Source organism: Dipodomys ordii, unplaced genomic scaffold (genome assembly GCF_000151885.1).
Source record: "Dipodomys ordii isolate 6190 unplaced genomic scaffold, Dord_2.0 Scaffold45, whole genome shotgun sequence".
Taxonomy (NCBI): Eukaryota; Metazoa; Chordata; class Mammalia; order Rodentia; family Heteromyidae; genus Dipodomys; species Dipodomys ordii.
Window position 1 is genome coordinate 2,829,490 of NW_012267261.1, and position 14,141 is coordinate 2,843,630.

Consider the following 14,141-nt stretch of genomic DNA (forward strand, 5'->3'; position numbering starts at 1 on the left):
ATACATGTTTTTTGCTCATGCATCAGTAGGTTGCTTAGTTTATAGTAGCTCTAGGTTGGGCTTGCTCTTGCATCTTTGGTTATTTGTAGAGAGCTGAAGGTTATACTGTAGCAGGATTGCTCAACTATACTGTCCTCTGCTCTCATTTTTATGTAGCTTTCCTAGACTTGTTTTCACATCAGTACCAGAGGAAGGCAAAACCTTTCAAGTCCTGGTTATTGCTACGTAGTACTAACATTGCCTTAATGTGGCCAATGTAAGTACAAAGGCAGCCTAGATGAAGGAAAGGAAAAGACATTATCCTTGAATAGAAGACTCATGGTTTCAGCCTACAGAGTGGTGAGGATAGGGAAGAATAATAACGAAGGTTGTGTGTGTGTGTGTGTGTGTACATTATATTCTACAGTTATCAAATGCTCAATGCAGTATTTTTGATACTAAAATACATAAACTTGGCATATTGCTGAAAGCAGTTAGTGAATTGAATCACATTTTATTCCTGGATATAATAAATTTCCCAAGTGTATACATACAAATGATCAATTTTCCATTAATTCCTAACTTTTCTCATTCATAATAAACCAGCTCATCTGGATTACCAAAACATTACTTAAATTAAAATTTATATTTTTTATATAATAACTACCTATAAAATTGAAAACATTGATTATGTGGTCACAGTAAAACTCATCCATATGGCTTTTTTGTTGAGATGGAGTATCACTAAATTTTTTTGCCCAGGCTAGCCTAAAACCACTGTCCTCCCAATCTTTGCTTCTGTAGTAGCTGAGATTATAAGAAGGTACCTCCCATACACACATATGGCTAACTCAGATTGAGACTGTAAAGATAAATAAATTCTAAAGACTTACTACAAAAGAGAATGCAAAAAGTCATTCATCTTGGGAGCAAAAAATCATTAATCTTGGGAGGATATACAGTATAATACCAATATACTTTTATGTACCTTTTCAAAATTCTTTAATGTAGCAACTGGGAATCTAAAATGATATTTATGATTGCATTACATTTCTATGGGATAGTACAGGTCTGGCCCCAAAGAAGCAGACCTGGGGAGAACGCCAGTCTAAATGGAGTCTTGTCTTTTCAATTACACTTTCCTCTGAAACTCCTTCTCCATGAAGTGGAAAAGCACACCGTTTCTGTTTGGGGTGACATTTTCCTCCATTCCTGACAGGAATTCCTCAAGATCAATCTACCACATCAGGAGATGCTCAAAAGTTAATGGAAAAATTGAAGGAAGTAGTTTATTCACGTTGTGGTCACTTACCATAGGCATTTAGGACACGAGGTTTATTGAAGATGACTAAAGAAGGAGATTCCTGGAAATACTGGGTGTCCTAGGGGGCAAAGGGAATGTGTTTTCCAGGGACCTTGATATTGTAAAACAACTCATTTTCCCTTTTTTTTTCTTTCTGTTTATTTCAGAACGCTGCGATGACTGGGGACTAGACACCATGAGGCAAATCCAAGTATTTGAAGATGAGCCCGCTCGCATTAAGTGTCCCCTCTTTGAACACTTCTTGAAGTTTAACTACAGCACTGCCCACTCTGCTGGGCTTACTCTGATCTGGTATTGGACTAGACAAGACAGAGATTTGGAGGAACCCATTAACTTCCGCCTCCCTGAGAACCGCATCAGTAAGGAGAAAGACGTGCTCTGGTTCCGGCCCACACTTCTCAACGACACTGGCAACTATACCTGCATGCTAAGGTAGCTTGTCTCTCCATGATGATGGTTTTGCCACTTTGGTTCCTAGACTTTCATACACATAATGAATGCGCCATCAAGTTGTGTAAGGGAAGGAAACTTTTAGGTAGAATTCTATCTGTCCTGTGGTTTAGTAGAGGAGGTGAAGGAAGGCATGCAGAGGGAGAAAATATGCCCTGGGCAGAATCCAACATGGTGGTCTCTTTTCAGATGCTGACACATACAAGTTTGCCTCAAGAAGGAGCTGTGTTGGTTTGTCCTCTTCCTATAACACTGGGGCATGCTTACCTAAATATCTTAACTAGAGGCATCCATTTCTGCAATAAATACACAGGGAAGAGAGTAGAGTCCACTCTGTTTTTCTTGGCATCTCTTGAAATGATTGGCATAAGATCAACTCTTTGGAGGCATTGATATATTTAAGACTATGTTTCAAAACAGCTCTACCAAAATTATCCCAAGAAGCAAGTGAACACCATATCCTTAGGAATCTAAGGATATAATCTAAAGCAGTTGACCATGATTGCAACATGGATTCTTCAAATCATTTTTAAAACTAAGGTGTTTGGGTTTTTATTTTTCTTTCTTTTGGTCTTAGGGCTTGAACGCAGGGAATGGGAACTTTCTTGATTAAGGCTAAATTCACCACTTGAATCATGGTTCCATTTCTGATTTATTTTGTGCACACGTGTGTGTGTGTGTGTGTGTGTGTGTGTGATTTAGAACTGTCTCATGGACTTTCCTCCCCCAGCTTGTTTCAAACCACTATCCTCAGATATTAACCTTCTAACTAAGATTTAAGATGTGAGCCATCAGCACTGAGCTAAAAACTGTTGTGTTTTTTTTTGTTTCATTTTCTTTTTTCTTGCTTATGTTTTACTCATGGTTGCTCAGTAGCTACCACACTGTATTTTGTCTTCTAAACTCTTATCTGGATTTTTTCTTTTAACAGAATTCCCTATTACTTAATAGGTATATTGATTTCTAAGAGCTGTGCAAAGTACATCTAAAAGACATTTAAAATTTTTAATTTCTTAGATTTCTGGCCTCCAGAAGTCTAAAATCAGAGTCTGTAAAATAGCTTTCCTAGCTGCTCTTTCCTTGGCTTCATATGGCGTCATCTTTTCGCTTCTGTAAGGTTTTCCAGGTCTTTGTGTCTGTGTTTTAATTTCTTTCTTCCTCTCCACATGATAAAATTTCTTATTTACTTTAATTACATCTTTAAAAGACACAAATTCTCCTGTCCAAGCTGTATTTGAACCAGACTCCTGAGATCTTAGTTTCTTGAATAGCTAGAATTACAAGCATGAGCTACCAGAGTCCAACTTCTGTTTTGATAAATGATTATGTTTATGTTATAATTAATATAGTTTATAGTTTACATTAATTCTTACATAAATGTTTTGCTTTATTAGCACAGAGAAAAAAATGGTCCTTATGTCCTCAAAAGGCCCTTCTGAGGCCTTGAACAGATATCCTCGGTTTTTTGGAGGAGAATCTAGCTAGACTAATCTGGGGACCCCAAAGAGACAGGGATATTCATGCTCCATTATTAGGTCCTAATAGAACTTAGTTTAAATTAAAACTCTTTACATTAGAAAGAACTCTAGATGAAGTGTTTCTCTCAGATTTGAATACTGTACTACACTTTTCTTTTTAACCTTCTTCTCTGAGTTTTCTACTGATTTCAATATTTTACTGACTGAAAGGGTCATGGATAGACATCTTTTAGTAACATGCTATATTTTTCCTTTTTATATATATTTTGATCTGTGGAGAAAAGTTTTCAGACAAAATATTACTAGGCTAAAGCTTTAAAAATTGCCCTGGGAACTTTTTTCTTCTTGCCAGTAGTGGGACTTGGACTTAATAGCCTCACACTCTCTGTTGGCTATTTCTCTCAAGGCTGGTGCGCCATCACTTGAATCATACTTCTGTTTCCAGCTCTTTGCTAGTGATAAGAGATTCTTGGATTTGGCTGCTGGAGCTGGCTTTGAATCTCAATCCTCAGATCTCAGCCTCATAGTAGCTAGGGTAATACATGTGAGCCACCAGTGCCGACTCCAGAAACATTTCTTTTTGAAAGGTATGTTTAGCATGATCAGTTTTGCTTAAATACATCGCTCTTACCATTGCCTTACCATCACTATCACTGAGATTGTGCTAAGTGACAACTTAAAATAAACACACACATATACATACATTTAGTGCCATATATAAATATTTTAGTCCATTAATAGTAGGTGATTGTGTTTTCTTCTTCATTCTTCCTTGCCAGTTGGTATACGGAATGTCTCAATAGGTAAATCATTTACTTTATACAGGGGAAGTACAGATAAGAATCCAATGTATATCCAACAAAATTAAGAAGAGGGAGGGAAGGGGAAGATAGTGGAGGGATGCTTGAATGTTGAAAGGGGTGATATTGATCAAGATAGATCACATTTATGAACTGTTTTGTTAAGTGGCAATTCCTTTGTACAACTTTGCCTTGTTAAACTGAATGCTGATGACACTGCCTGGTCATTGCGTATTTCTCTATTCAGGAATACCACATATTGCAGCAAAGTTGCATTTCCCCTGGAAGTTGTTCAGAAAGACAGTTGTTACAAGTCCCCCATGAAACTCCCAGTACAGCGGCTCTATCTAGAAAACGGCATTCAGAAGATTTCTTGTCCAAATGTTGATGGATATTTTCCTCCCAGTATCAAGCCAGCCTTCACTTGGTATAAGGTAAGAAAATTAGAGCACATTTCATTTTTTAAAAACAATTATTTATTTGCTGAGAATTTTTTTTTTTACTCCTCATAGTTCCTGCTTTCTTTAGTGACTCCGTACCGATCTTACCACACTTCTTGATTGTGTAGTGTTTTAAAAGGAAGAGGTCTATGGGTTGCTTTGCATCAGTCCACTATTTAAGTTATGCTCACTGGAATATCAGAATAGATGTATTTCTGTCAACTTCCCCTGGAACATGTTCTGTGCAATGTTTTCCAGTTTCCACTCAGCACTGCTTAGCAAAGTCGGAAGCGGATGATTCATCCGGTGAATCTCAACTCCTTCATTAGTCAGTGCTGTAATTTATTATTTATGTGTGTTTTCTAGTTTGCCCTCATTTGCGGGCAACTTCCATCTGTGGTCTCTTCCACATCTGAGAGATTTGGAAAGTGTTTAATCAAAAAAACCCAAGAGTGTTGGGAAGGTGATACTTGGGGCAGCAGCATAGCTTTTGAATGACTTCAAGTCTCCCCAGACGTCAAAGCCAGAAACACAAGGATTATTTACAACACAGCTAGAGACAAGTTCTCCATAAGAACAACTTTCAAGCAAGTGACATAAACCATCAATATCAGATCTAGATGGAATTGGCACTTGACTGGAAGGGAGAAGAAGGAAGTATTGCATTGAAAGGACACACCAAAAGAATCAATAAGAACTCACAGGAAATGATGATAGGCCAGTATAAGAGCACTAGATGAAATTGGGAAGTGTACTCTCTGAGAAACTGGGTGTCAGAGACCTTTAGTAAGAAATGGTGAAGTGTTGGGAGCAGGTGTAGCACCTTCCAAGTAAAAAAAATGACAAGTCACACTGTGGAAAAACTGTTGAGAGTAGAAGGATCCTAGGAAAGCATGTCCAATTACCTGAATCCAATCACCAGAATTGCAAGCAATCAACTTAAATTAGATCAGCACAATATGGTAGGAGGAAAGATAAGGGACTAATAAAAATATAAGAAGTGAGACAAACTTAAAAGATTGTTTTTAAGACTAAGCCATCATGGTTTTGAAGATTATTCTCTATTAAGTTAGAAAATCATGCCATATTCTATAGTCCAGACAAATATAGTTCCACATAAAACTGAGCTATTAGTGAAGCAAGATAAAATTCTGTTCAATATTACAGAAAATACAGGGTCAAAGAAAACAATAAAAATGTATAACATCTTTGTAGAAAATAAATTTCCAAAGGATATTTACCTATTTTTTACCTATTTACCTATATTACCTATTTCAAAAGTGAGCTAAGAAGCGTTAAATACCATAAATGTGGGAAATAATACCATAAATGAATGGAAATTGAAAAGTCTAGAAATTATTTAATTCTCTGAAGTGCAGAGAATAAATTATTTCAGAAATGGAGCAAAATGAAAAGGAGCAGAGTAGCAAATGAGAATATAGTACCTGATATTTAAAGTAAATAGGAAGTGAAGAAAAATTTTAAGAATAAAAATTAATTCATGAAGTAAGAAGAAAAGAGTAGTCATACAAATATCAAAAGAAGAGGGTTTATGACAATGAGTATTATCAGAGCTAAAGGGAATATTTCATAATAAGAAGAAGGTTATTTCATCAGGAAAACATACAAGTACTAAAAGTATATGTGTCTTATAACAGGGCTTCAAAATACATGAAGCAAAAGTATTCAAGGGGAAAACAGATAGTTTCACAAACAGTTGAATTTTTAAAATTTGTGTCTGAATTGTTAGAGATGAATCTCAAGAATAAATCTAAAAAGTCTTCTATTGACCAAAGATGAACAGTTCGAATACAGGAGGTATATTATTTGTAGTGGTTTCAATCAAATGATATAAGTTTAAATTCATAAGTTCATAATGATATTTCATAAGTACTTAAACGGTAATTTTTTGAGTGCTGTCAGGAAATCAATTTAATATATGGAAAATTAGTAAAGGGAATTAGTATGGTTTTTTCCTAGAAGAATCATGTTATTGATGAATGAAATAGTGCCAAGAAATATATTTTTATAAAAGTATTCCTATTAATAAATGAAGGAAGAATGATAGATTTGGAATGCCACTCTGAAAGCCCCAGTTGACTAATACATCTAAGCAGTATGCATCGATTACGGCTAACATCATGAGTGATAAACCATCAGATATGTATCTTCTGATGAAAGAACACAGTGATATCTATAACCTTGCCAAATGAATTAAAATGGAGTCTGCTCAAGCCTTTTTATAGTGCTGCTATCTGCCAAATATGAGAGAACATGACTATATTGAACCACACCAATAGTTGCAGTCAGCAAATCCAGACTGTGAAACTATACAGACCAGATGTGCTGAACTCCTCTGCCAGTAAGTAAAAGAAAGGCAGGGAGTGAGAATGTACAAGTTAAAAGCAGCAAAGACATTTTGAAAGTGGATAAAAGTGTTCATCTAAGGCTGTGCACACACATGACACCATTATAAATGGAAATGAAGTGATTTTACTCCAGAGGTTTAGGCAATTACTTCTTTGGGTGTGATTGAGAAGCAGGTGTGATTGACACAGGATACATGGAAAGTTTCCAAAATTGGTCCATAAGTCCTCTTCGTAGACCTTACTGGGACTAAAAATTATGCTTGCTTTCACATAATCCATTAACTCAAACATACATGTTTACTACTTTAGTAAATATTTCATTTTATAATAAAGTGACTAAGGGCAGGAAAGAATATGAGTTAAGTGTATATATATATATATATATATATATATATATATATATATATAAAATTACAATATATGAACCTTAGCTGAAACCTGTTTCATTCGAATAAGCAATAAAACAAATTATAAGAGAACCTTATGGAATCTGACCCGGGGAAGGCTAATGATATCCATGAATTGCTACTTATAAACATGATGATGACACTATACTTAGAGTTGCAGAGGCTGTGTTACAATTTATAGATACACACAGAAATATTTGCTAAAGAAATGTTATGGTGCTGGGTTCCAGTGGCTCACATCCATAATCTTAGTTGCTGGGGGCAGGGAACCGAATCTGAGCACTTTGAAGCCAGCCTGTGTAGAAAAGTCCCCGTGAAACTCATCTCCATTTAACCACTCAAAAACCAGAAATGGAGCTGGGGAAAGTGATAGAGCACTAGCTTTGAGCAAAAGATCTCATTGACAGCACTGACACCCTGAGTTCAAGCCCCATGACTGACAGGGAAAAAAAAGAAATAAATTTTTATGATAGTTTTGATTTTCCTAATAATAGTCTCAGGATCCAATGATTGAAGATAGAAGTAAGGTATGGGCTGGTGACTGCTAATGAGAGTATAGGAGCCATTATTTAAACTTTCCAAGGTAATTATACTAAAACATATTGAAGATAATATTAACTATTTATAGCCATAAGTATGATACATCTTCATGTTCAAAAAGTATGTTTAGGGGTTGGGAAGGTGGCTCAGCGGTAGAGCGCTTGCCTTGCATGCCTGAGGTCCTGGGTTCGATTCCTCAGCACCACATAAGCAAAAAGAAAAAAACTGGAAGTGGTGCTGTGGCTCAAGTGGTAGAACGCTAGCCTTGAGCTGAAGAGCTGAGGGACAGCGCCCAGGCCCAGAATTCAGACCCCACAACCGGACCTAAAAAAAAAAAAAAAAGTATGTTTATTACTCCTGAAATCAAGGTCACAGAACACTAAATTTAACTATTTTTCAGTCATATGCCTATTTACAACCATTTTCTACTTTCCATGTTATTCATGTATTTCCTCTCCTGAGAATGTCCTTTTCTTCCTTTAGAACAGATCAGATCCTTTACCTTTCATGAATTGTTCCTTGTTTCCTCCAGCCAGACATCATTTTCCCCCCAGATATTCCCATAGCTATTTATCTATGCTGGTTTTAGTGGAATTTTTCACTGTAGTTTTTGTAGTCATTCATTCATGGATGTACTGAACATACTAGCTGAACATCACCTTTGGGTGAGGGATACATTACAAAGAACTAAATCTATGTCCCACCCTGCAAAATCTCAAAAGAAATACACCATTGAGCAGAGACAGGTTTATATGGAGAAATCCTATTTTTATCAAAAAGTAGAGCTTCATGACAGAGAGGATTTGCTGCTGGGTTTAGTGAGAGGAATATCATGTGATCTATGAGACTATTGTGTGAGGGCCAAGTATGCCATTTCCAGTGATTTCCCAGGTCTTTTCTTCCTCCTGTCTGAATGAGTGGCAGTACTATTAACCAAGCCATGAAATGATGGAAAAGAAGCTGAGTAGCAAGCAGTGCATTTGGCGAATGTCATATTAAGTTAGAGATATCTGTGGGACACTTAGGTGGCAGGTGGCAGTGACTAGCAGATAGTGGATGCGTATCATATGTGCTTGAAATGTAGGAGAAAACTCAAAGCCAGAGAAACAAGATTAGATGTATCTATGTAATAGTTGGAGCTGTTAAGGAAACGGAAGTGAGAAGACAAGCCACCCAAGGTCACACTTTAGACAGTCTATTCATGAGGTCATGGGAAGCATAAAATACAGGGAAGAAAAATTGTCACTGCTGTAAAACCACTATTGAGGCAGATACCTCATGGTTTTTGAAGCCATCCCAGGCAGAAAACTCCCTAAGACTCTAATTAAGGGGCAAAAAGCCGGAATTGAAGGTGTAGTTTAAGCAGTAGATCACCAGCCTTGAGGGAAAAAGCCAAGGGACAATACTGAGGTTCCCTCCAGTACCAGAACACACACAAATAAAAGTTATCATCAGTTTTAGTTTATTTGATTTCCTCTCCTTGAACTTTTAAAGTGGCTGAATTAAAAGAAAGAAATGGATTCAGTACTAATGTATTCTTACATAGTAGGAGTACAAAGCAGCAGTCTAGTTGGTTTATATGTTAATGGATACAACACTTCTCACAACCCTGCCAGGTCTGTGTCACTGTTCTTAATAGATTAGAAATGGAGGCTGCAGAAATAAACCATCGTAGCTGCTAAGGTATAGAACTGTAAAGTTTTATTTCCCTTTAGTTCTCTCAATGCCTTTATGAAGTAGGTTCTTTCATTTTCTTCACTTCTACTTAAGAAAGATGTTTGCTTTTTTGTTGCTTCAACAAAATCCGGAGGCACACAACTTAAAGAGGGGAAGATGTATTTTGATTCCCAGTTCAGGAATTTCAGTGCGTGGACCACAGACTCCTTTGGTTTGAGCCTTGTGATGAGGCAGAAACATCATGTGGGAGGACATGGTAGAGGAGAGATGCTCACTTCATTGCAGCATGGAAGCAGATACAGACAAGACGGCTCCAGGGACAATGGACTTTCCCAATACATGCCCCCAAGTAACCTTGAAGAGTCTTTTCTACCATAAATTCACTAATGGGTTAAGCCGTCCATGCAGTTATAGGCCTTCATGAGTGCATAACCTCTAAAACTCTCTCATCACCTGGTACCCAAGCCTTCAATACAAACCCTAGGTATAGTGCAGCTGAGCAATTGTCTACAGGCCACAGGGGTAGGAACTGAGAGTCAACACACACACACACACACACACACACACACACACACACACACACACACACATTCTTCTGTATTCTACTCTAAACAATCCAGATGCAAATGAAAGAGTGTGAGATTTTTAGGTAAGTTTTGTGTTGTTACAAAGCCAATAAGTACTCTTCCAGGCTGATGTGGAGAGGATAATCTAGTTTGTACTTTCAGAGCTTAAAGTACATTGAGTGGCTGGGCAATCTTTGAATGGTGTTGGTTTTTTTCCTGGGTGGTAGGAACTAGGGAAAAATGTGGATAGAAGGAGCGGGAAAATTGAGAGGACCTTGGACAAAGTGACATTGGAAGACACAGAAAACCAAATGTTTCTATTTCAGAACTGGAGAGAGAATGAGAATGGAGGTTTTTCTCCCCTGTCTTCTCTTCCTCTCTCATCCTTTCTTCTGGGTGGCGGTGTTTCCTTAACTCAGGACTCAGAACTTTCAGTTCTCTGAATCAGCAATGCTGTGAAGTAAATTGTTGTTCAGTAAATGTTTATTGAATAATCTGGCTTTTGAAACAGTCCTGGAAAGCAAACTATGGTTTCTGAGCAGTATACTGAATTTCAAATAACCCATCTATCCAAACCTTCTGGAACACAATATGCATATAAATTGGAGACTGCCCATCTATTCACATAGACATTCCAAATATATAGGAATAAAGACAGCATGTGTGTTTTTGTTACTGCCGGAGTTATTATTAAATCATCATCATCATTATTATACGTCATTATTATAATATTATTATACATCATCATTATTATTATACATCATATTATTATTAGAATACATTATTATTATACAAGTTTAAGAAACTGGAACAGCCTTCGAACTTTACTACAACTGAAATAATTCTCTTTTTCATTGTATTAGTTGAATATTTCCAGTTTTGTTTTATTGAGGCACTGGTGGAGATAAAGATGTTTCCCCTTTGCCCTGAGATTCAGAGGAACTCCTTTATTGAGTGTTTTGCTGATTACACTTATAGCAACCCCTGAATATAGCAGAATACTTTCAACTGCCATTTAACAGAGTGATGTCATTGTGGTTATCTGTTTGCAGATAACTGGTTGGCCTTGTACCCTTTGTGAGCATTAACACTGGTAAATTACCTTTACTTTAAGGTTTAATGTAAAATAAGTCAGAATTGTCAGACCTTATTTGTGAATCTCTCTCAGAGAACAGGAAAATAATTCCTTTTTTCCTGACAAAGTGCCAGTCAGGAAAGAACATTTCTGTAGAAGAGCCAGACCAGACTTTCTTATTGGCATAGAATCTATTATTGGAAAGTTAGTCCAAGACCTCTATAATATACTGTTTCTTTTTATTTTTAATGCTTGCTCCAATTTGGTTGAACAATTTAGAGTTTTGGAAAATTCTTTGCCTTTTTCTATACCGCTAAGAATGATTTTTTTAATTTGGCATGAAGTTATATCATATTTTTCTTCAGAAATATGTATTCATAATTCCATATGTATCTATACATACAATATTGTACATATGTTTTTGGGGTATCTGAGATTCATTGTCATTTAAACTTAAAGCCCATGTTAAATTAATATTTGTGAAGCCTTCAGACTAATTCAGCATAATATATCACTGGTCTGTACTTTCTTAGAACTTAATTCATTTCTTACTTGTGTTGCTATAGTGATTTTACTTATTTATTCTGTGCCAGGTAATATGCTCTCTCTCTTACATTTTCTTTTTCATTTCTCTGAATAACAAATAGAACACTAAATTCTGCCTACACATATTGTCTTTAGCAATTAATTAAATAACTGAATGAATTACACGGCACTATAAAATTTCATGAGCATAAGTGCCATTTGTGGTTTTTTTGGGGGGGTTATTTTGCTTTTTGGGGGGGTCTGGTCATGGGGCCTGAACTCTGGACCTGGCCACTGTCCCTCAACTCTTCAGCTCAAGGCTAGCGCCCTACCACTTGAGCCACAGTGCCACTTCTGGCTTTTTTTTCTTTTTGCTTATGTGGTGCTGAGGAATCGAACCCAGGGCCTCATGCATGCAAGGCAAGCGCTCTAGCACTGAGCCACCTTCCCAGCCCCAACTTTTTTTTTTTAACTGGCTAATATGTGTCCAGCTCCCAACAGTGCCTGAGCCATAGAGGAGATTTTGTAAATATTGTAAACTTTGAAGTACTTAATCTGGGCACTAGAAGTGACTGACCCTTGTGAGATTTCATCACACAGCAAAAATTATTTTATACAAATATCATCTTTGATGTAAAAGCTTCAGTAGCTCCTGACTATTCAAAACGGTGTCTTAGTTGCAGCTTTTGGATCACCTCTATAATTCCCCATTCCATGCTGTATTCCATATACTCATTATGATTTTCTTCCTCCTTGAGCTCTCAACTCCATGAATTCAGACCTTTGCTTCTTTTATATTTCTGATCATGCAACACAAATGCATTGATCTCCACATGCCAAATATCGGTGAAGTTGCCAGGAATATAGATAAAGTCCATCTGCTACCAGTGACCTGACAGGAGTTAAACTTCGTCCAGAAGAGGAGAAGCACCATATGAAATAGAGCATTATAATGAAGCAATTTAAATTATAACAAGGGGAAAATAGTAAGGCAGTTCAGGTGAGATCTTTCCTATGCTCGGAAGTGTTCCTCATGTTCCCCCCTTCTTTCCAATAGCTATAAATAGTTTACATGACTTTTCAGATCTAGGAAAAATCTTCCTTCTGCATTAAGTTTTTCTAAAGGTTTGCTATTTGCACTCCATGTTAAAGTAACCCCTCACTGTAGTTGTTTATTTTTATTTTAATATGTATTTTATTGTAAAGATACTGTACAGAGGGGTTACAGTTACATGAGCAAGGTAATGATGCTCCATTTCCTATGGAGCATTGTTACCCCCTCCTTTGTTCTTCCCCTACCATCCCTTTATATTTGTGATAATCATCCCCTAGATTGAATAGCTATAGTTTAGCAAGCATGTCCTTCCTATTTCTGTGCTGTCACACAGATCCCATGTGAGGTAAGCTTATCAAATGGAAACACCTAAGGCATCACAACAGTCTCTGCCCAAGCCTTCACCTCCTCACATGATTCATTTCCTCAAGGATCCCAGTGTCATTTCTTGGACTCCTCTTACAGTGTTGTGGTTGTGGTTGGTGGTTCCGGAAACCATTGTGTGGTTGAAAAGTTCCTCTTCTATTTAACTTCTCTCTTTTCAATACAGAATGAGGAACTGATGGGTCCACTAGAAGGACTGTGACTTCTAGCCAGACAAGTATTTGTTCATTGTGGAAATTTGCTTACTGTTAACTCACTTCTGATCGTCAGAAACATGCTTATTATTCTATGAGCTGTTCAGAGTCCACTTTCTTCTGGATTCCCAATAAACAATTTAGAAATCATTATAAACTTTGTTCTTCCAAGGTTGATTTTTTTTTTTTTTATGTCTGTGTATGTGCTCCAAAATCATGTACTTGCAAAACCTTTGACTTTTCCAAAAACCTACTTCATCTGAGACCCTGTCCTCAGCATGGTGTGGTGTGTTGGGGTATGGATGGCAGGTTTTTGTTGTTGGTGGTGGTTGGTTGGTCATGGGGCTTGAAATTAGGATGAAGGTGCTGTCCCCGAGCTTTTTGCTCAAGGCTAGCACTCTACCACTTTGAACCACAGCCCCACTTCGAGCTTTCTGGTGGTTAACTAGAGATAAGAGACTAGCTTTTACTGCCTAGGCTGGCTTTGAACCTTGATCCTCAGATCTCAGCCTCCTGAGTAGCTAGATGAAGGTGTGAGCCGCCAGCGCCCAGCCTGGGTTGTGTTTGCATCTAGGCCTCTTCCCCATCCTTGGCCTTACCCAGGTGGGGAACAAAGCCAGGCTGTGCCAGTGCCCCGAGGGCCTGGGAAGTGCCATGCCTACCTCTTCAGCCTGGGGCAGGGGCGCCCTCGGGGCGTGGGTACGCACCAGGAGCCGGCTAGCAGGCACTGGCCTGCAGCCACAGGACCCCCTCAGCCTCCACTTGTCATCAGGGCACAAGAAGGGCCAAGGCTGACGTGGCAGCTGTCGGGCAGGACCCCCGGCATGGAGGCCCGGGGCCGTGTTCCGCTGTCAGGGCGTTGTGTCCCCAGGGCTTTTC

The 14,141-nt window shown here is 37.9% G+C and overlaps 1 protein-coding gene across 2 annotated transcripts in view; it reads left to right on the plus strand.

Annotated features, from left to right (window-relative positions):
- Positions 1-1,451: 1,451 nt before the first annotated feature.
- Positions 1,452-14,141, plus strand: part of Il1rap (interleukin 1 receptor accessory protein) — a 58,261-nt gene continuing 45,571 nt past the window's right edge. For both annotated transcript variants that reach the window (XM_013019499.1, XM_013019500.1), the window contains exons 1-2: positions 1,452-1,735; positions 4,279-4,465. In XM_013019499.1, the coding sequence (XP_012874953.1) occupies positions 1,479-1,735; positions 4,279-4,465 (444 nt within the window). In that variant the 5' untranslated portion in view covers positions 1,452-1,478. The remainder of the gene's footprint in view (positions 1,736-4,278; positions 4,466-14,141) is intronic.